At 40.3% G+C, this 23,185-nt stretch overlaps 2 protein-coding genes across 3 annotated transcripts; both read right to left on the bottom strand.

The window, feature by feature from the left end:
• Positions 1 to 1,606: 1,606 nt before the first annotated feature.
• On the bottom strand, positions 1,607 to 7,593 carry LOC141777644 (uncharacterized). 2 transcript variants are annotated; one of them, XM_074652098.1, is made up of 4 exons: positions 7,232 to 7,593; positions 6,395 to 6,456; positions 4,670 to 4,763; positions 1,607 to 3,309 (listed from the first exon to the last, which is right to left on the bottom strand). In XM_074652098.1, exons 2-4 carry the CDS (start codon positions 6,446 to 6,448, stop codon positions 2,252 to 2,254), a joined length of 1,206 nt encoding a protein of 401 aa, XP_074508199.1. In that variant the 5' UTR covers positions 6,449 to 6,456; positions 7,232 to 7,593; the 3' UTR covers positions 1,607 to 2,251. The 2 variants fall into 2 exon arrangements, with proteins under 2 accessions (XP_074508199.1, XP_074508198.1); XM_074652097.1 differs by lacking the exon at positions 7,232 to 7,593 and adding an exon at positions 6,745 to 7,177.
• Positions 7,594 to 7,740: 147 nt separating this feature from the next.
• LOC141777640 (uncharacterized) lies at positions 7,741 to 22,306 on the bottom strand. Its single transcript, XM_074652092.1, has 4 exons — positions 21,838 to 22,306; positions 18,123 to 18,716; positions 15,173 to 15,931; positions 7,741 to 12,553 (listed from the first exon to the last, which is right to left on the bottom strand). The coding sequence occupies exons 1-4, from the start codon at positions 22,076 to 22,078 to the stop codon at positions 11,751 to 11,753; spliced, it is 2,397 nt and encodes a 798-aa protein (XP_074508193.1). The 5' UTR covers positions 22,079 to 22,306; the 3' UTR covers positions 7,741 to 11,750.
• Positions 22,307 to 23,185: the final 879 nt, after the last annotated feature.

Here is a 23,185-nt window from a genome sequence, read left to right as displayed (position 1 = left end):
TACGCTGCTGGTCGGAAAAAGCAAACACTGTAAAAAGGGCTCTAGAAAATTGTGATGCTTATTTTTTCACCATTTTCTGATATTTTATAGACCAATAAATTAATTATTAAATTATTAAAAATTAATAAAACAATTGTTAGTTTCAGCCTTGTTTCCAAATTACAAAATCAGTTACAGGAACAGACTATGAAAAATTGTTAAGACCTGTGGGCAGAGCATGGGGGTGAAGATCTGATCTGTACCAACTGTACGTGACCAGGCTGATAGCAAAGACAGACAAAGTCTGCCCGGAAACATCCAGACACTCTCCTCTGGCCGCTGATACAGATATCCTAAAATCAGAACCAACTAGAGCTGCAACGATTAATCCCGTAGTTGTCAACTATTAAATTAATCAAAATTCCAGCTTCTTAAATGTGAATATTTTCTGGTTTCTATACTCCTCTATGACAGTAAACTGAGTATCTTCGAGTTGTGGACAAAACAAGACATTTGAGGACGCCAGCTCGGGCTTTGGGAAAAACACTGATCGACATTTTATAGACCAAACAACTAATCGAGAAATCGAGAAAATAATCAACAGATTAATCGATAAGGAAAATAATCATTAGTTGCAGCCCTAGAACCAACCGGGTCAAAAATCGAGATATTCCAATGGGAATAACCCAATTTAACCCAACAAGCTGTGGTACAGGAGGGCGATACAGGGTCGGGAGGATGTTATGTTAACTCATAGACTGGGGGGCGTGCAATAAATAGGGATGTGCAAAATACATCTTATTCATTGATAGATCATGATCATGGACTTTTGTTGTTGTCTCTGTTGTTCTTAGGGTTTTTTATAGTGAACTAAACTCAAAACTAAAATGAAAATAGGCAGTGAAAAATATTTTTAGTAAACTGAAACTAAATATAAAAAAATATCCTTTAAGAAAAACTAAAACTAAACTGAAAACTGAATATTGCCTGGGTAAAAATAAAATAACAATAAAGCAAAAATGCATATAAATTCATTTCAGTTTTAGTTTGACTTTTTTAGCTATAATAAATCACTACAGAAAAATGGAGACATGAATTTTCTTCAACTGTCGTGACATTGAACCACAGAAATTGAACGGACTTGATCTTCCAGGAGATGGCGCTAAGCTGCAACTGCTTCACATCAGACACTAAAGTAGCACAAAGATAAAACATTATGGCCATTCACATGTATTTTGTATGTAAATGTAGCTACATACTCCTGAGACATTATACCTGGCCCTAATAAAAAACTAAAAATACAAGAATTAAACCTTTCTGATGAAATGAAACTAGCACAGAAGATAAAACTAGCAAACACTCTGAAAACTAAACTAAAAACTAAACTAAAATGAAAAGTCAAAACTAAAATAAAATAAAAACTAATTGAAAAGTCAAAACTAGTATGACCTTGGTCGTTCAGTGTTTAATCGTGTCTACATTATGTTTGTTGTTTACTGTGCTGTACCACAAATTACCGCTTTGGGAACATTTAAGTTTTCTCAGTCTAATTTACCAAATGAGTGAATGATAATAAACTCTGAAAGAATAACCTGAGAGTTACAAACAGGGAAAAAAATCCAGCTGCTGATTTAAACGATCCTTTAATATAAATCATAACAAAATAGCAAAGGATTTTGGGGATATGTTTTATGGAAAAAATTCAACTGGGAACAACAGTCAGGGAGGTTGTTATCCATGTTGACATGAAAACATAAACCGGAGAGGTGCTTCACTGGCTCTGAATGGCCTCTTGTGACTGTAAAGGGGAGAGTTTATGGGGAGAATAATGAGCGTGTTGTGCTTCTACAGTTTCAGTGCTGAGATGAAGTAAGGCATATTTCTACATGAGGAGCTAAAACAAACCGTGAAGATCAGTATGCAGGTAACTGTAAGAGGAAAATCTGTTTAATGACTCCACATTTTAGACCTTGTTTTTTTGGATTTCTAGCTTCGGAGGTGTCTTAAAAATACTGTGTGAATTCTGTTTGAGGGTGCGATTCAGTTTTAATAATTATACGTATTTAAAAAAAAAAAGAAGCAAACATCTTAAAATCCATCCAGATGGATTTTGCATAGTAGAATATGCATTAATATACAAAGTCTGTGAGCAATGCCCCAAGGTTACAAATCCCAACCAAAGAAAGCCGGCTCACTGGCGTTTTGGTTTGGTTTTTCGAGGGTCATTTTTGTCTTTTCACCTGAGCAACATCCCCCTATGGACGTCTCCACCTCAGCTGTACGTGTGAATGATTCTGTGCCGTTTCAAATGGTGCATCAGGATGAAGGTTTTCCCGCACAGCGAGCAGCTGTAGGGCCGCTCCCCGCTGTGTGTGCGCTGGTGCACCCTCAGACTGCTCTGCTGCGTGAACCTCTTCCCGCACTGTCCGCAACCGTACGGCTTCTCGCCCGTGTGCGTCCGGTGGTGTATGCTGAGGTGGGACGAACACTGGAAGCTCTTCCCGCACACCGTGCACCAGAACGCCCGCTTTCTCTTGTGGCTTTGCTGGTGCAGCTTGAACTGGTGCAGGCGGCCGAACGTCTTCCCGCAGTGCGAGCAAGCGTAGCCCCGCGCCGCGCCAGAGAGAGATCTGTGAGGGTGGTAGCCGCCTGCCGTGAAAGTGTTGTGCGAGTGACTTACGACCGGTCTGTCTCCAGCTGCAGTCTCCCTCTCGCCGTGTTCATCCGGCTGCCTCGAATGTGCAACGTGTGAGGGGTTTCTCTGCGGGAAAACTTCTTCCTTCGGCCTGTCTTGCTGCGACAGGCCGCCCTGAGGTCTGGGTTGAAAACTGGTCGACTGTGGAACGTCCTTCTGATACTCACTGTTGTAGATTCCATTACACGGCCTCTGAGAGGACACCTGCTGGACGCCGGCCGACTTGGAAGTGTTAGAAACCACATGAACATCACAATGGTCCGGAAACGTGTTGGAATACTCCTCCACCACACTAGAAAAGTCAGGAAAACCAGCATCAATGTCATTGCCTTCAATTATGGACGACCACAGCTGATTCTCTCTTTCGTCCATGGAAAAATCAGCAGCCAGTTGAGTCTGCTTCCCTGCGCCGTGTTGGCATCCATCCTGACTGAATCCCGATCGATCCTCCTCCTTCTCTGTCTTGACAGTGAACTGGAGGCCACTGACGTCTCCTGCACGCTGACCGGAGTTATACAAGTCACCGAACTCGGATGTTTTTCTTGTGGCGACCTCTGAGCGGTTTAAGGGACGTCCCTCTTCAAGCTGCTGGCTCTCTGGAGCATTAGCACGATTGCGGTATTGTGCTGCAGAACCTGCAAGTGACAGGTGTTAGGAGCATTTGGTTAAAGGGTAACTTTAGTATTTTTCAACCTGGACCCTATCTTCCCATGTTTTTGTGTCAAAGGGTGCAGACACACCAAGCTGACATCAAAGAACTAGCGGCGCTGAAGGCCTCACGACGCCTTTGTCTTGGCCGACAAGTTGCATTTGAACACACCACAGATACTACAGCCGACGGGCAACTACCACGTACGTTCTGCGCCTGCGTGAGAGGAAATAACTCTCCATACCAGCAGGCGGCGGTAGTCTGTATTTGTCATTCAAAAAGGGGAACCGGAAGACCGAGGACGGCGGATATACAAGCCATTGTTATTATACGTACATGAAACAAAGCAGCGTTTGCCGACCATTTTCACGCCACTCTCACTCACCACTTAGCTTCATTCCAAATGGCCATGTCGCTGTGAAAATATCCATGTATTGGAATGATCAGATGAGATGAAGAAGAAAAATGAGAACTTGACTTTGACTTTACTCGTTTGCTTGCTTTCCCCACTTCCGTTTCTCTTCTCGTGCACTGATTCGTTTAAGCTGAACAGCCAATCAGAGTGATTTCTCTCACCGACGACGAGCTCTGCCGCCATTTTAACATGCTGAATCGGACGAAAAAACTCTGACACGGGCAGACTAGAGCCGGCGGTGCGGGACACACCGCAAAAACTAGGGCGACAGACGTTCACCGACGGTGCCATCGGTTTGGTGTGTTAGGGCCTTAACTGACTAATAGCGACAACAATTTCTGAAATTGGTCCAGTACTGAGGGAGAACGCTGTAATCGGCGGCAGCGAAAGGGGCAGCGAGGGCAAGTGAGCAGCGTCAATGTAACGTTACGTCCACTAAAAGTGTTTGTTTTTACCACTGACAGGCTCAGATTGTTATTATAAGTGTCTGACAACATTATGGAAAGGACCCTACAGAGAAATAAAATGTTTTTCTTACCTTTCGCTTGATCGGGTCTGTTTGTTATCGTATCAAAGTCCTGCTCAAGGAGAAGTCTCGTTGTGAAATGAGACTTTTCCTTGAGAGAGACTCTTTCCATGACGTCAGATACTTATAATAACAATCAGAGCCTGCCATGGCAAAAACAAAACACTTTTAGTGGACGTAAATGACGGGGCCAGCTTGCCCCAATAGGATTATATTGCAGCTTGTGCTGCCGTCTCCAGCGCTCTCCCTCAATACTGGACCAGTGTCAGAAAGTGCTGTCCTCATTAGTCACTTAGACACAAAAACATGGGAAAATAAGGTCCATGTTGAAAAATACCGAAGCTACCCTTTAATTTAAGCATTAATGTTTTTACTTCTTGCACAAAATCCAGTTCTTTGACTCACCAATGGGTCCGATAGAATCACTGATCCACAGCATCTCATCTGGACTTTCTTCTTTAATTGTGAACGAAACAGTGGCGTCGTCAATATCAGGAAACTAGATAAAGAGAAGATGGATTAAACTTTAACTGTAAACACAACATTGACATGTTATATTATCACCTTATAAAGTAAAGTTAATGAACATGTTAGCAAACATTTGCTTAATAAAGCATATACACAGCAACATTTGTATTAATTTGGAGCCGTGTTTATGGCCACCTTGAGAATGTAAATCCAATATTCACTCTCCTTTTAGCTCTGTTTGCTCTCCACCAACTTCTGAGGGAAATATCTGACTCTTTAGGTGCTAAATTCTCCACTATGTTCACCAGCTAGTCACTTATTTTGAAAAGTCAGTTGTGTGGTTCTTGACAGGTAGTGAACAGTTGGTGTGTCAGCCGCCTGCTGCAGCTGGAGACCAGCGTTAATACTGTAGAGCAGCTTTAAATCATTATAAGCATGATCCACACCAGTGTCGATGCTAGTCAGATGAAATTAGATGATTTGAACCTCTCAACCAGACGCAAGAAGAGTTTCTTCCTGCAGGCCGTCACTCTGATGAACACCCAAATCAGTCACACACTGTCAATAACACCAAATATCCACGGCTGCTGTTATAGATTATAATTCTTACATAAGTATTTAATGCGCAATTTTTCTAAAATCTACATATCGCGTCACTGTCAATATAAAACCTACACGCTGTATATAAACATGTATACTGTACATAATCATCCAGTCCATGTATATCCATACAGTATTTATTATTTTGCACTATTTGTATTGTTTACAACTCACAGAACAATTGACTTGTATATAAACATTTTAATTTCTTATTTTTTTGTTGATCATTGGTGCTTTTTATATATAAAATGTATATATACACACACCAGGGCTGTCAAAGTTAATGCGATGTATTAACGCAAATTTATTTTAACGCCACTGAGTTCTTTAATGCATTAATGCAACTTGCGATTTTTAGGTTGTAGCGGGCTCAGTTTTGAAGTTAGATAGAAACTGGCATCATGAAACAAGAAAACCTAAGGAAACGATTGGTACCAACCATGTTATACTGTCATACTAAGCTTACATTCAATTTTGGCGAGGAAAAACTGTCATGGTCATTTTCAAAGCGGTCCGTTTACCTCTGACCTCCAGATATGTGAATGAAAATGGGTTCTATGGGTACCCCCCTTTACAGACATGCCCACTTTATGATAATCATTTTGAACAGATAAAAATGTGTGATTAATTTGTGATTAACCATGGACAATCATGTGATTAATTGCAATTACATATTTTAATCGATTGACAGTCCTAATATTAATATATAGACCTATTTTTTTCCTGTCTATTCTTTACATTTATTGTCCAGCCTTCATGTCCTTGTTCCTAGCTATTTTTTCTATTTCTGTTAAAGTACATTGAGAGAGCTGCAAAAAAAAATTTCCATGTGCAAATATAATTCTGATTCTGATTAAAGTGGCTACTGGACCTCTTTGTGTTCAAATATGACCAAAAAACAATATTTCCACATAGTGAACCTGGGGCTTTTGGGGCCCCTTGTGGTCTGGGGGCCCTGGTTGGTTAATCCAGCTTTGATTCAGGTACATGTACCTATATAATAATACAGAGTAATAATATTGACAGAAATCACAGTTTCTGAGTTATAAAAATGACACAGACCTTAATGTCTCCTGTTGGATGAGGACAGGTCCCCACATCAGTTCCTCGGTCCATGTAGTTTTCTGGTATAGGGAAGGGAAAAAAATACATTAATAAACTATACAAAAAATTAAATTAAACAATTTTAAAAGGAGAAAATGCATCAAATGTTGTCATCAATATGCATTAATGTAAGATAATGCACAACATTTCCACAGGGCTGCTTTTTACTAATTGTCCTGCTGTTTCACAAGATGATTAGGCGTCATTATATTTCAGATTACTTCTACATTAATATGCATAACACATTAGTTCACTCAAGGCGTCAATTAAGAGCGTTAATTAATTAATTAATCAGTTGAGCATCTCACCAAACCCGCGCTGCAGCTGCGCATTCTTGTTCTCCATCATCAGTAATTTCCTCTTCAGCATCTCATTCTCGCTTTGCTTTCGGGATATTTCAAGATGCAAAAACGCACATTTGTCATCGACTAGTTTGGATATCTCTACCACTGCTGCTTTAACCAAAACCTCCATTATTGAGGATAACTGGCTTTGAAAAGGAATGCACGTCGCCATGCTGATTCATGCAGAGTAATATGTGAGGATAGATTATAATAAATAGCTCCCTTCACGCAGTGATTTTTATAAAAATTGCGAAAAACAACCGACGCATCAAAACATTTTACATCCCTAGCTAGCTGGAACCTTCTTCCGTGTGGCGGAGGGCTTTACCGTAAACACACCAGTAGGCGCGCACTGAAATCACAACCAACAAGGAAGAGAGGAGATGATGGCCTTCACCCTTGTTTGACATCACTCATAGGTGTTTCAGGTAAAACTTAAAAAGTGACTTACCTTTACTAGTCTGTCAGACAAAATGTGCAGCCTCAAAAGTGAGGGGATGGCTTGACCTTTTGTAATCAATCAGCTCGGCCATTCGGAAAGGCCAAGATCTTTTAAAGGTCCCATATTGTAAAAAGTGAGATTTTCATGTCTTTTATATTATAAAGCAGGTTTAAGTGCTTTATAAATACTGTTAAACTATCAAAACGCTCAATATACGGAGAAATACACACAGCCCGTATTCAGAAATTGCACGTTTGAAACAAGCCGTTAGGATTTCTGTCCATTTGTGATGTCACAAATAAAAAATAGTTAGACCGTTTCACGGTTTTAAACAGAAACATTCTAAATGTGTCCCAGTTTATTTCCTGTTGCAGTGGATTTAAATAACATCAGCTGACAGGAAGTAAACATGGACCCAAGCTGTTGCCTAGCAACGCAATTCCATTGCAATTCCATTGAAATGCACTAAAACGGAGCGTTTCAGACAGAGGTAAACACAGGTATATTCAGGCAGACAGTACGAGGAAAATAATGTATTTTTTGAACATTAAACCAGGTAAACATGTCCTATTAGAAACACAAAATACAAGTATGAACCTGAACATGAGCATGATATGGGACCTTTAAATAAAGACTATACCGGGGATTGCCTCATATACCAGGATATACCAGGATATACCAGGGATCCCCCCTTTAATAAAAAGCTGCACCACTGGCTGAAACTAAACCAAACCTGTGATCACAGATTTTTGATTGGGAACAATCATATGTAAATTGATTGTAATGTACGATGTTGTATAGTGAGATTTTATGTATGATGTGATATTATGTATTTTTATTTTTTCGAAAAAGCCTAAACCGGGACAAGGTCTGCAAATTAGCTACGGCTAGAAGTCTTATATACATTGCATTAGTTGCACTTTAATTAAGTGTAACAATGTCTACATGTATTGTCCCTGTCAAATAAATGAATATCCACTTTGAGAATCACTGCATTAAGGGTCCTTATTGGGTCCTCTTCTTTCCATACTGGTATGTACGTAATAGCTACATTTTTATGTTTACTCTTGATCTTGTGTTACCTTGTTTTTAGCTGTATTTCCATTTCTGTGTATGTAAACTGAGAGAAACAAAAAAATAGTCAAATTCCTGGCATGTGTACTCATACCTGGCCAATAAAGCTGATTCTGTTTAGAGAAGCTCACATTTTACATCTTTTCCATGAATGAGGGAATCCTGGAAGACAAGGAGGCAAGGTGCGATAAGTAACAAACAGGGAACGAAGAGGATGAATTAGTGCAGGAAAGATTTCACATTCAAAAATCATTTATTCACACTGATCAATATGAAAATAACCAGAGTGCCAGACTCCACAATTTTGATTAATTTAGTTTTTAATTTATTTGAAAATACAAAAATCTAAACAAAGAAAACCTGATTTTCTCATTATATTCATCTTTTCAAACGTAATCTAACATCCTGTATAAGGTGATAAACTATCGTGAATCATGCTACAATTGGGTGTCAGATTGACAATTATTGATCAGTGAACACTCTTTAAATTAAAAAAAAGAAAATATAACACTACAGTGGCGGAGTTAGGGATTTCATTCCCATGTGAAAAATGTAGAGTAACTTCACACTTCACTGTAAAGGGTTTTGTGTCCTAGACAGAAGTCCTTTCTGTGGGCTCAGCTGGAGTGTTGTGTTGTCAAACCATTTTAATGACCTCTTCAGGTCCAGCCACCTGCAAACATGCAAACTGCACCAGAACCAACAACTTACTCAACCAGTTGGCTAATGGCTTTTTATATGAATTTTCCATGTGTGTAATTTCTATCGGATAGACAATGTCATTAACTCAGGGCATACTTTGTAAAAAATATCTCCCCCCAAATAAACATCAGTCAAAAGGTAAAAACATAACAAAAGAGAAGTTTCAAATTGCATGACTTTTCCAAATGCTTGATGACTATGGAGAGACCCTGTGTATCACTGAGGTATTTCATGTTTCTTTAGTTACACATAATGCAAAAGTTTCCTGAAAATGATTTAGCATTAACTTATTATACGGCTTTGTTGAATACTCTATTCTGATTGGTCAATGACAGCGTTCTGCGGTCTGTTATATCTTTATAGCAGACCGTTGCTATGTATAACAGACCGTTGCCATGTATAACAGACCGTTGCTATGTATAACAGACCGTTGCTATGTATAACAGACCGTTGCCATGTAAAACAGACCGTTGCTATGTATAACAGATCGTTGCTATGTATAACAGAGCCGTGGCTATGGACGCAGTTCTGAGTTTTGTCGGACTCTGGTGGACCGTTTTTGTGTCAAATTATTGATTTCTTAAGTAAGTAGTCATGTAATAAGTGGGATATTGTACAGTGGAGGTGGTCGTGTATCGCCCTGTTGGGGTTTATTTCACAACCATGACCGGCTCGCTGTACATTATCCCGCTTATCACGCAGCTTTGTTGAATACTCAATTCTGATTGGTCAATTACGGCATTCTACGGTATGTTATTTCTGTATAACAGACCGTTGCTATGGACGCAGTTCTGATACACTCCTTACACAGCGAACGGACTATTTTTTTATTTATTTTTTAGCAGAAGCAATAAAATCATTTTTTAATCAATATTTTGTGTGAGATTATTTATCTCTTTAGTAATTAGCCGTGTAATAAGCTGGATAATGTACAGAGAGCGGGTCATAATTGCGAAATGAATACCTGCTAACCCTGTCAGGGTTCATTTCGCAATAATGACCGGCTCGCTGTACATTATCCCTTACCTTCTCCAAGAAACCCACTTTACCATGTTGTCATTAGTGGGAGGTCTGTATGTTTGAAATCCTGGCCTAACATTTACATTAATTTTGGTTTTTGAAAGACTAAACCGACAGAATATTGAGCCAACAGTATCAAGACATATTTACATGCAGCTTTAAAGGCAATAGTAATTTGAGGTAAACAGTACATTGTATGAGGATAGATAGGATCTTTTCGGTTCAACTTAAAATGAAGAGATAAAACTGGGCATAATTCATATTTTCAGATAAATTATACTAGATTATCTTAGTACAGTACGGTCAACAATGGGGGACTGTCTTATCGATGTTTGATGAAACTGATTGATTTCACATTTTTCTTAATTGGCAGTAAAAATCTGAATCGTGAATAAACCTGTGCTAGATCTTTAGTGGACATGCCGAAATCCATGAACTTACTGTAATACTCTAACTCGCTTTAATTCAGCCAAACTCTACAAATGTTTAGCCAAAAAGTGTATCATCATCCAACCCTACATACCTCTCACTAAAGAACAAAAAATACACTGACGTATAAATAGCATGTTGATTAGTTTCCAATCAGGAAATTCAGTTACAGTGCAAAATTAATTTCTTATTACTTGCCATTTAAAAAGGTAACATTTTAGAATAAATGTCATTAAAGGAACAGTGTGATTCTGGATGAGGGTGAGGGTAGTTTAGTTGGACTGAAACAGGTCGAGTTACAGTCATAGTGTTGACATTAGAGCTGCAAAAATTAGTTGACTAATCAATTAGTCGATCAACAGAAAAAGAATCGCCAAATATTTTGATTAAACACTCAAGTAATTTTTCATGTAAAAATGGCAGAAAATGCTGTTTTCAGCCTCTCAAATAAGAAAATGTCCTGCTTTTCTCTTTTATATATCAAATTAAAATGAATATCTTTGGGTTTTGGACTGACAACAAGACAATTACAGACATCACCTTGACATTTTGTAGACCAAACGATTAATCGATTAATCTAGAAAATAATCAGCAGATTAATAGCTAATGAAAACAATCATTAGTTGCAGGCCTAGAAGACATACCATACTTTTGGCATCGATCAAAATGACTTGGACTGGTTTACATTTACTTGCACTTGAAAAAACCTTGTATTTCATAAGTGCAGTGATCAACATTTATTTAATGTTATTTGGCCATTATCATTCACAAAACAAAGACAAGTATCACTAAAAAAAAGTAAGCAAAATGAAACTAGTGATCGGTCTGAGTAAAAGAAAATGTGACAGCTTCAATTGCCACTTGAAAACACTCGACATTGTTTGGTTTCTCCGTGTAGTGATTAAGTCGTTATTAAAGCCACTCCAGAGCCCAGATCTGGCTGGCTTCAAGCAAGCGAGGAGCAACCGTGTCCACGCCAACAATGCTCAATCAACTTTAAAAAGTCTTCTATAAATGAGGAGATGGAGTAGGTCAAGTAAAAGGAAAACATTTTGGGCAAAGTACTTGAAGTGTGACGGAAGTTTAAAGGACATTTTTGTCCTTACTGCAAAAAAAAGATTGTACTTAATCAGTACTGCAAATAAAAAAACTAAAGTATTTTTGTTCTGCTGCTTTAGCTTTTGAAAGTTTTGGGACATTGTCAAGTATTTATTTAGATCTCATGATGATTTGTCGACCGTGAGAAAATGAGAATGTGGAGAATCGTGTGGGAGTGTTTTACCGTGTTGTGTACATTGCAAATTTATTCTACGTGCAGTTTAAGGTGCAATTTCAGGATGCTCATCTGATTAAAGACCTTACCACATATCTCACAGCTGAAGGATTGCTCTGGGATATTTTGACACTGGTGCCTCTGAAATGAACTGAAACTATCAAAGCTTTGCCCGCAAGTTGAGCATATAAAGCAATTTTGCCTGGCGGCGGCGTCCTCCCCGCCACAGTTGTCCACATGGTTGCCTGAGGCAGTCATATTAAATTCAAACACGCCTCCCTCGTGAGTCCTGTCGCTCACTGCTGTGAACTCATTCACCGCCAGCTCTGGTGCAACATGTTGATCCTGCAGCTCAGGTACGAGAGTCATATCGGAGCTTCTCGGTTGCATTCCCAACATTGAATACTCGTCACTGTGCATCATTTCTTCCTTGTCTTTGTCATCTAGAAAAGGCAGATCTCTTATTGGCGATGTGTATCCCTGCTGCTCATTGGCTGCTCCGGCAGCAGGACTGAGGTGATACTTGACGTCATGTAAAAGTACACAGACAGTTTCCTCAGTATCACCGCTCTTCTCTGTCCCAGGTGTCCACAGCTGACTTTGGTCTGTGCCGTTGTCAGTCCCCGCCTGACTTAGAGTGTGAAAACCCTCCCCTCTTGGCTCCAGCTTCACCATCACTGTTTGCTCACCGACTGCCTCGCTGTACGAGGTGCCCAGTAGCTGTTCCTCTAAAGCTGCCAGTCCGGTCTTGTGTTCTGCCAGGTTCTTCAACGGTTGACTGTCAGGCATTGTAAACATCAAGTGATGTGCCTCCAGCACGTCCGTGTTCTCCCCTATTCAGAAAACAAAAAAGAACAGGCGAGAGAAATAAATGAGTAAATAGCGTTAATGAGGAACTTTTCTTTTACGGCTGTGGTGCTTTTGTGCAAGATATGGATCTAGTAGCCGGTGGAGTTAAAATAGGATATTTTACAATTATATATTGGTTTAATTATATTGTTAAAGGAATACTTTTTTACACCCACAAAATGACCATTTGAATATCAATTACTCACCCCATTACCTTGAATTCTTGAAGGAAACTTTTTTACCTCCACGGTGAACGAAGAACAGAAAAACTGAGAAAAGTCTTGATGAATTGAAATAAATGGGAGGATGCACGGACTCACAGCGTCCCAATTACTTCAATTCATCAAGACTTTTCTCAGATTTTTGAAAACAGAAAAAGTTTTCTTCAAGAATTTGTTTGTAATCAATGTTTTGGTTACTGATTAATCATGTATAAAACTCTTTTTTAAAGCAAAAATGCTTCAAAAAAAGACTGGCTACAGCTTCTTAAATGTGACTAATTGCTGGTTTTCTTGGTCTTCAATGATAATAAACTAAACATTTAGCGTTTTGGACTGTTGGTTGGACAAAACAAGCACATTGAAGATGGCATTCTTTTACCATTGTCTGACATTTTATAGATCAGTGGTTCTCAACCAGGGGGCCGCGGCCCCCCACTGGTCCTTGAGAGAGTTACAGGGGGTCCACAGAAAAATGGAGAATAGTGTATTTTCACTATTTAATTCTCTATAGAAGTGAGATCATAAGAGGCCATAAGAGTACAGACTATTCTGAGGTTTCACTTCCTCCACGGTTATCTCCCCAACTGCAGTTGACAACTACATACAGACGTAGGCAAAGTTGTTGGTAACGTTCCGTTAAAGAGAGAAAAACCCACAATGGTCACTGAAATAACTTGAAACTGACAAAAGTAATAATAAATAAAAATTTACTGAAAATGAACTAATGAAAATCAGACATTGTTTTTGAATTATGGTTCAACAGAATCATTTTAAAAAACAAACTAATGAAACTGGCCAGGACAAAAATGATGGTACCCCTAGAAAAGATGTAAAATAATGTGACCATAGGGACATGTTAAACTAAGGTGTGTCCTGTAATTAGCATCACAGGTATCTTCAAACTTGTAATCAGTCAGTCTGCCTATTTAAAGGGTGAAAAGTAGTCACTGTGCTGTTTGGTATCATGGTGTGTACCACACTGAACATGGACCACAGAAAGCTAAGGAGAGAGTTGTCTCAGGAGATCAGAAAGAACATTATAGACCTTCATGTTAAAGGTAAAGGCTATAAGACCATCTCCAAGCAGCTTGATGTTCCTGTGACTACAGCTGCACATATTATTCAGAAGTTTAAGGTCCATGGGACTGTAGCCTACCTCCCTGGACGTGGCCACAAGAGGAAAATTGATGACATATTGAAGAGACGGATAATACGAATGGTAACCAAAGAGCCCAGAACAACTTCCAAAGAGATTAGAGGTGAACTCCAAGGTCAAGGTACATCAGTGTCAGATCGCACCATCCGTCACTGTTTGAGCCAAAGTGGACTTAATGGAAGACAACCGAGGAGGACACCAAATCATAAAAAAGCGAGAAGTCACATCAGCTCTATGTTCACAGACGCAAAAATGAAGCATCCAAAGAAAAGAACACTGTACCTAATGTGAAACATGGAGGAGGCTCGGTTATGTTATGGGGCTGCTTTGTTGCATCTGGCACAGGGTGTCTTGAATCTGTGCAGGGTGCAATGAAATCTCAAGACTATCAAGGCATTCTGGAGCGAAATGTGCTGCCCAGTGTCAGAAAGCTTGGTCTCAGTTGCAGGTCATGGGTCCTCAAACAGGATAATGACCCAATACACAGCTAAAAACACCCAAGAATGGCTAAGAACAAAACATTGGACTATTCTGAAGTGGCCTTCTATGAGCCCTGATCTAAATCCTATTGAACATCTGTGGAAGGAGCTGAAACATGCAGTCTGGAGAAGGCACCCTTCAAACCTGAGACAGCTGGAGCAGTTTGCTCACGAGGAGTGGGCCAACATACCTGTCGACAGGTGCAGAAGTCTCATTGAGAGTTACAGAAATCACTTGATTGCAGTGATTGCCTCAAAAGGTTGTGCAACAAAATATTAAGTTAAGGGTACCATCATTTTTGTCCTGGCCAGTTTCATTAGTTTGTTTTTTTAAATGATTCTGCTGAACCATAATTCAAAAACAATATCTGATTTTCATTAGTTAATTTTCAGTGAATTTTTATTTATTATTACTTTTGTCAGTTTCAAGTTATTTCAGTGACCATTGTGGGTTTTTCTTTCTTTAACGGAAGGGTACCAACGATTTTGCCTACGTCTGTATCTAACAACCAAACTCTGTTCAGATGGAGGTCCCTGAAGCAAAATCGTATCAAATGGGGTCCGTGAAATAATGTATTTACCAATTTAGGGGTCCTCGACACAAAAAAAAGGTTGAGAGGCACCGTTATTGATCAAACGATTGATAAATGAATCAAGAAAATAATAGACATTATTAATATTAAAAATAACCGTTAGTTGCAGCCGTATTCAGTATTGTATCTGGGAATGGAACCGCTTGTCTCTTACCATTTCTGTGCGTCTTCATGTGGCCCTTGAGGCTACTCTTCTGATTGAAGCACCTCCCGCAGATATGGCAGCCGTACGGCTTCTCCCCGGTATGAATTCGTAAATGTCTTTCCAGGTGGCCGGCGCGCTCAAAGACCTTGCCACAGTACGAGCAGCCGAAGCATTTCTTTGGTTTGATCACCTGGAAAGACTTGCTTACACTCTGGTGGTGGTGATTCAGCGCCATACCGTGCAAGCCTCCTTCACTCGACATCATAAGTGTGTCTGAGGATCCATAAGGCGTTTGGGAGATCATGCTGTTTTTGAGTTCCCCATATGGTTTCCCTGGAAAGGAGAATGTGCTACAAGACGCCTCGACCGGGGGCGGCATTAACTGAGCTATCCCCGGGAAGGACGCCAAGCTCTGCGCCGAGCTACCGAGATACTCTGTACTGCTGATGTCTGTGTTGTTTTGTCCTTGTAGTCTGGACATCCACTGCTGGCTGTCCCTCTCAAATGTTGGGAAGTTCTCACTGCGGTCGTCTCCTCCTTCCCTCGCCTGCTCGTTTCCTCCGTGAAACAGCGGCGGTGCTATATTCTCCTCTGCAGGCTCAGATTTGACGTGTACAGGCGTTGTGAGAATGTCCTCATTCCTAGGTAGGACATCCTCAGCTTTCACCTGGCCCTCTTCCTCAGGGCGAAGAGCATCGGTACATGGAGTCACCTCGGGAACATGCTTCTGTTCCCCCACTTTGAGCTCAAGTGGTCTGGGCTGAATACCTGTTTAAGCAGAAAGATGTCATCATATGCACTTTTACCATTAACCCTTAAACTTTTTAACATGTGGTGTGGCCATAAACAGTATGTAGGTCATGCAAAGGTTGCTATCCATATTAAACATTATTCACACAAACAACACTCCTGACATCCAAATAACAATTTCCTCATAGCCTTTTAGTTTACACCAGTTTATGCATTTATTCCAGTGGGCAACCTCCAGTTCTGAAAAGTGAAGCCAATGCTGAAGTGCCTTATACTTGTATTCTTTCTAATAGCCAGCAGGGGGCGACTCCTCCGGTTGCAAAAAGAGGTCTGATTGTATAGAAGTGTATGAGAAAATGACCCTAATTTTCACTTGATTTGTTACCTCAGTAAACATTGTAAAATTCCACCTGGCACAGAACTGTCATACAGGAGCTGGACAAGATGAAGCTGTCATGGGGAGAGGCCCAACATGCTGCCAAGGACAGAATGCAATGGAGAGAGCTCATTGAAGCCTTATGTCCCATAGGGGATGAAGAGGAGTGATGATGAAACATTTTAAACATGAGTTTATGATCTCAATCGCTAGTTTCAAGTCTTCTTCAATACAGCCTGATGTTCATTTAGTAAATTATGGTTCCATTTAAAATCAAATAGACCATAAAGCAGGGTATTCTTCAGGGCGTGGCTAACTTATGATTGACAGGTCGCTACCACGGCGTTGCCAGGTTTGGGAGTTGTCCATGTTTTCGTCTTAGAACTTTAACCCTTTCACAGTGTGTTTTCAGTTCATGAAAGTTAATTGTGACATTTTGGTCGCCTAAAAATGCGACACTCGAGGCTTCAAAACGGCAGTCCACAAACCCATGGGGGATGTCACGGCCACTACATCCACTTCTAACTGTATATACATACGGTCTATGATTTATTCCCAAACCATTCAGTCCATCTGTTAACGCCCCAGTCTTCCCAAAACCTTACCCAAACCAATTATAACACTTCTGTCAAATAATCAATACAGTATACATGTATCTATGTATGCGTATATATGTACTACAACGCTCTAAAAAATTGTAATATTCCATCTGTATTATCTGTCAAAATTCAAATTCACTGTCTTTAAGAGCAACAGGTCATGTCTATTGTAAGCACTATTGCCATCAGCAAATCCAGCTATTAAAGTTCGCAAAATGTACGAAACTAGCGAGCCATGCTGAATAAAAAAAATCAGTCTGAGGGGAAATGTGTGAAAGCATTTCGGATTTGACATCACAGATGAATATGGATGGATAACGGTAACGCTGCTGGCTGCCACTTAAAAACTGCCTTACAGTAACATTGGCATGAACCTGAACTGAGATGTGACCCCAGTAATTAATATCCAATGAGTGTTGCCCCGGGCAGCAGAGAGGATATAAAAGGCCGGCCCTCTTATGAGCCAGCCAGGCCAACACAGCTGTCAGCGGGGCACTTTTTAAGTCACCATCCCCCCCTTTAACTCTCGTCTCGCCTAAACCTCATAGTTTTTCTCTGCTTGCCGTGACACCGAGGAATGTCACAGACACACAGAGACTTCCAACTGTGAATTGAACCGAGACTCCAGGACAGGGGACAAAAATAACACACCAAGAAATACAACTAGCGATGAGTCAGGGAGATTTGGAGGACGTTCATATTATGCATTTATTGCTTCTCCACATTAATTTTTTCTATGGACATTGACAAATATTTTAAACATTATTCAAGGTCCCAGGGAAGTCTTTATACTGTACTAACTTTAGGAAAAAGAAATGTATACAATCGTCCAGTTGAATATAAATACTGTATGCTGGCAGAGAGCCAGTGATCTCAGGCATTTGAACCCCTATGACCCTGTGAGCCTCCCTAATCCTGCCCTGCTGAAGAGACCTTGAGCAAGACACTAAATCCCCACCAGCCAAAGGTCGTGGCCTCCCTGAGCAGGAAAACATGAAAGAATTTCTTCGAATCAACAGAATATAGCCTTGCATGCCTCTTTTGGGGCAACACCCTGCTTTGCATGTAGATCTAATCTAACTGAAACTTTAAAAAAAGTGTTTCACTCCTTCCTGGCAAAGAGCTTCAGACGACAACATGCTTTGCTCAAGGGCAACTCGAAAAGTAGTTGTTGACAAAAGGATTATTGATTTTCCCTGCAACGTTTGCTTAGACAATGAAGTATTTTACTTACATCTTCTGTGAATCTTTGTGTGCTCCTTCAGGCTGCATTTCTGATTGAACCGTCTCCCACATATCTCGCAGCGGTACGGTTTCTCACCGGTGTGAATCCTCTTATGTCTCTCCAGGTGGCCGGCACGCTCAAAATATTTACCGCAGTACGGACAGATGTAGCCTTTCTTAAACATCAACCTCTTCACTGTCCTCCTCCGCACCTGGTTGTACGAGTTGCGATACTGACCGTACCCCAGCAGCCCGCGGCTGAACGGGCTGTGCTGAAACCCGGCGGAGCTGCCGCAGGGCGCGGCCAGTCCCGTGTCCAGACGAGATTCGGGGAGACACGACAAGGAGTTCTGCCCTATATTTAAATAATCTGAGTTGATGCGTCCTGTCTGAGGTTGCGTTGTTGGTCTCCACTGCGCACTGTCCCTTTCAAACGCGGTCGGTTGTTCTCCCAGCTGGTCACGTTGTCCTCGGGCCTCTTGAGTTCCTTCTTCCACAGGTTCACATTTCACCTGCATCTCAGGTCTGGACCGGCTGTTCTGGTCCTTATCGACGGGCCTCTTTTCAAGCGAGGTCCTCTCATCACCAACGTCACTCTGACTGTCTGTGGAAAGACAATGATGAAGTTGTACATCATGTGTATTACGTAGCTCAAATTCTAACGTAAATCAACTTCCCAGCACGAACACATAAATCATTATGTCTTAAGAAAAGTTGTAAAATTCACTAATAGCCAAATCCAGAGTTATTTTCCTCGGCATAATGAACGCTCATCAGACCCACGGGATTGCACCGCCCTGCACGCTCATATGACATATGAGCGTGCAGCCAGCTTCCTGCTAGCTGTATGCGGCTGTAATAACGGATATATTGGCTGTAATTCATCACTTTTAATTTCTTATAATTCACCCATGAGCTGTATGCTGTAAGCCTGTTCCGTGGTGGATGTATTAACGTCTCTGTTCCCAAACAACCGGCTATCCGCCAGTAGCTAGTAGTGCTAGTAGCATGAGATAAACACAATTTAATGTAGTTCTAGTCTATTTACTAACACACAGGGCAAAAGCACAGGACACAACCTCTTATACGTCCATGGTCTTTGGTCTATTGGACATTTATTTTGGAGGTCCTTGACATGAAAAAGTTTGAGATTGTTCTCAAAATCTGTGTGCTGGATATTTCTAACTTCCATTTATGTCCATCGGTCACTTTATGCTCCTCTGGGAAGCAAAAAAGTTGAATAAATAAATAAGTAAGTAAATAGTTATAATTGTACACATATTTATAATATTTATTATTTTTGTGGAAACATTAAAATTATGACAATAGAATAGAAACTATTTAGTTTTTACTTTTGTACGGCACTTTATAGGCAGATGTTTAACTGGCGCCCGGTAGTCGCTTTCAGTCCTAAATGGAGGAGGCGTAGCTCTGCTCTGGGCGCTGACTGGAACGAACAATTGACTTTCACTTCTTAGCAATATACGTTCTTTGTTACCTCTTTCACAGCCATTGGCAGTCGTGCAGCCTGTTATTTACAGTAGTTTGATTGATTTTATTCCTCATCTGCATTCCGCAAAGACCCGCCCTACTGTCTCTGATTGGCTCGTACATGTTGCCTTCTTGCAGAATTAGTTTATCATAAAAGTTTATTGCTGCAGAACAAGATTGGTGGCAGGTTGGTTGGGTTTATGATTTAAACTCAGATGTTTTCATAGGGATGGCAGCTTTCTTGTATAGTGCGCTCATATATAAATGTTGCTGTGCACGTTGCCTACATGGATGGAATAAAATTACAGATCCGTTGGAGGTATAAAAATTGTGATGTGGTGCCATAATTAAACTTAATGTTAACCTTAGGTTCATCACTATGACCGACCCCTTTCATGGGGGTTTCATGTAATGTGGATATATCCCTCATTTCTTTATTAGTTTTAACAAATGATTGCTGTTCCTCTTTGTCGATGCAGATGTATACCACTGTGCAATATCCATATCCTGTGCAATATCAACATTTCAATAACGTGTTAACGCAAATTCATTTTAACGCTACTAATTTCTTAAACACATTAACGCAACTCTCTAATTTTAGGTTGTAGTTGGCTCAGTTTTAAAGCTAGAGTGAAGATACTGGTATCATATGAAACTAGAACACCTAAAGAATCCATTGGCATCCATGTCATACTAGCTTGTCATGAAGGAGGTTAAATAACGCTCCAAACTTAAGCTAAATTTTGGCGAGGAAAAACTGGCATGGCCATTTTCAAAGGGGTTCCTTGACCTCCAACCTCAAGATATGTGAATGAAAATGGGTTCTATGGGTACCCACGTGTACCTACTTGACAAATCTCCCTTTAAGGTACATTTTAAACAGATAAAAAATGTCTGATTAATAGCGATTCACTATTTTAATCGATAGACAGCCCTAATAGCAATATATACACCTATTTTTCCCATACTTGTGTACATAACAGTCCTGTCTATTCTTTACATTTAATGTCCAGCCTTCTTGTCCTTGCTCCTAGCTGTTATTTATATTTATGTGTAAGTACATTGAGGGAGGTTTTTTTTACTGTTTACTTATTTATTACATCTTTATTGTTTACTTATTCATATCTTGTTTATTTGGGATTTTTTTACTGATGCCTCTATTGGCATGGAATGTTTGTCCCCTTTGCTGCTGTAATACTGAAAATGTCCCCTTTGCTGTGGGACTAATAAAGGATTATCTCTCATCTCTCTTAGATGAAAAGGCATCCTCCTTGGAGCTGTCACAATACTGCTGGCATTTACCCACCTTTGCAGCAGTGTTCATAAATGTGAGCAGGTTATTTTAGTGTGCAGGTACAATGAACTTATTTTGGTCAACCCCCATGCAGACAGACAGACAGACAGACAGACAGACAGACAGAGCCTATAGCAGAGATGTGGAGGTCCTCAAAGGCCAACACAAGGTCAGATGGGTGTCCACGAAGCAGAGATTTGTGTAATTCCATCTGTCCTCATGTGTCCTCATCAGTGTGATACTATGGTGCAACCTCACGTTAAGACAGGTAGATAACGTGTGTTTTATGTCTGTCTGTCCATCTCACCACCCACCACAGTCCTGTCTATTATTTACTTTATTGTTCAGCCTTCTTGTCCTTGTTCCTATAGCTGTTATTTATATTTATGTGTAAGTACATTGAGGGAGATGCATATATTTAGTTTTTTTTTTACTGTTTACTTATTTATGATATCTTTATTGTTAACTTATTTATATCTTGTTTTTTTACTGATGCCTCTTTTGGCATGGGATGTTTGTACCCTTTGCTGCTATAAGACTGATAATGTCCCCTCTGTGGGACTAATAAAGGATTATCTCTCATCTCTCTTAGATGAAAAGGCATCCTCCTTGGAGCTGTCATGTGTAGAGGTGACTGTCACAATACTGCTGGCATTTACCCACCTTTGCAGCAGTGTTCATAAATGTGAGCAGGTGATTTCAGTGTGCAGGTACAATGAACTTATTATGGTCAACCCCCATGCAGACAGACAGACCGAGCCTATAGCAGAGATGTGGAGGTCCTCAAAGGCCAACACAAGGTCAGACGGGTGTCCAGAAAGCAGAGACTTGTGTTATTCCATCTGTCCTCATGTGTCCTCATCAGTGTGACACTAAAGTGCAACGTAAGAGAGATAAAGTGTGTGTTTATGTCTGTCTGTGTGTCAGGTCCACATCTCACCATCTCTCCCCTGGTGGTCTGGTCGCAGGGTCTCGCTGTCCTGCAGTGATCTCAGCTCGTTGTGCAGAACCTCGATGTTGCTCTTCAGCTTCTTGATCTCGTTTTCTCGCTGACACATCTCCAGCCGCAGCACCACCATGCCGTCCTCCACAACTTTGGCGATTTCTGCCACGGCTGCTTTGGACAAGACATCGATGATGGAGCTAATCTGAGCCCGCAGAGCGACGCTGCTGCTCAGCATTGTTAAAAACAAACCAAACAAAGTGACAGAGAAGCGTGAACGTTACAGTGTGTGTAACTTCCTCGCCCCTAAAGCTAACCGAGACAGGCCATAGCTGGAGCCGCTGACTGGGTCCAAACTGCGGCTACTTCGTTAGCTCGGTGTTGGTTTTAATGTGGACCGCTTTAAGCTAGCTGCAGCAGCTAATTGGTACAAAGAATAAACACAAGTTCTCGCTTTGCGGAAGTGATGACATAAATACCGTAAACACGGGCGGAGAGGCGCAGCGCAGATTGCCGAGGCACTTCCGAGGTTGTTTTTTTATTTATTTATTTATTTTAATTTGAGAAAATATAAGTACAATAACAATATATACATACAAATATGTTAAAAAGGTAAAAAAAAATAAAAATAAAAAAGATTTAATAAAATACAATAAAAAAATACATCTATAAAGAGAAAAAGAGATACAAAATCACAATAGATTCTCATCGGTCCATAAGAAATTTGTCAAACGCATAGTTAGTTCTGATTGCCTTCTTATTCTTTTTTATTGTGGTGCCATATCGTCTCAGTTCTTGATAAAAAAAAATGTTCATAATTAGGTTTGGGGTCCGCTCATCTCTTCTTGTGAATGTGAAATTTTCCCCAAAAATGGAATTAATGTACAAAGAACATAATATATTTTTCTTCTCATTACCTTCAAATCACATACAAATGTATTTTTCCCTGAAATTGAATTGTTTACCCCGTTTTCTTTCTTAAATAATGTTCAACATCCACCCAACATATTCCGGTATACACCGGACTGGATTAATGCACAGGCTGGCCAAGGCTGCAGCCTAGGGGCCCCATGTTTGCAAGGGCCCAAGATGGGGCAGATTATTTTTAATAATTAAACATATATAAAAACCTTTACCTGTATTTGCTCATAAGAAACATAAAAAAATGAAGCAGCTGATTTGATAGATGTGGGCCACTTCTACACAATCAGCTGACCCTATAAACCTGGCCCCATGATGTGACCGGGTTCATAAGGTCAATTTTATTTTCAAATACGTCACTACTGGATAGAATAACGGTAAATTGAAAATGGTAATGTCGACTTCTCCAAAGAATATACCATTA

This window comes from Sebastes fasciatus, chromosome 11 (genome assembly GCF_043250625.1).
Source record: "Sebastes fasciatus isolate fSebFas1 chromosome 11, fSebFas1.pri, whole genome shotgun sequence".
NCBI classification, from domain to species: Eukaryota; Metazoa; Chordata; class Actinopteri; order Perciformes; family Sebastidae; genus Sebastes; species Sebastes fasciatus.
The sequence above is the reverse complement of the archived record's forward strand: the minus strand, read 5'-3'. Positions and strand labels throughout refer to the sequence as shown.

Bases quoted from the DNA above. Each gene is read 5' to 3' on its own strand.
- LOC141777644 (XM_074652097.1), bottom strand. From the start codon at position 6,952: ATGGCGACGTGCATTCCTTTTCAAAGCCAGTTATCCTCAATAATGGAG. The intron at 4,764-6,394 runs GTCTGTGTCATT...CTCTTTATCTAG, and splicing joins ATCCAACAGGAGACATTAAG to TTTCCTGATATTGACGACGC. The intron at 3,310-4,669 runs GTGAGTCAAAGA...TGTCACTTGCAG, and splicing joins TGATTCTATCGGACCCATTG to GTTCTGCAGCACAATACCGC.
- LOC141777640 (XM_074652092.1), bottom strand. From the start codon at position 22,078: ATGCTGAGCAGCAGCGTCGCTCTGCGGGCTCAGATTAGCTCCATCATC. The intron at 18,717-21,837 runs GTGAGATGTGGA...GTCTTTCCACAG, and splicing joins AGACCACCAGGGGAGAGATG to ACAGTCAGAGTGACGTTGGT. The intron at 15,932-18,122 runs GTAAGTAAAATA...CTGCTTAAACAG, and splicing joins CACAAAGATTCACAGAAGAT to GTATTCAGCCCAGACCACTT.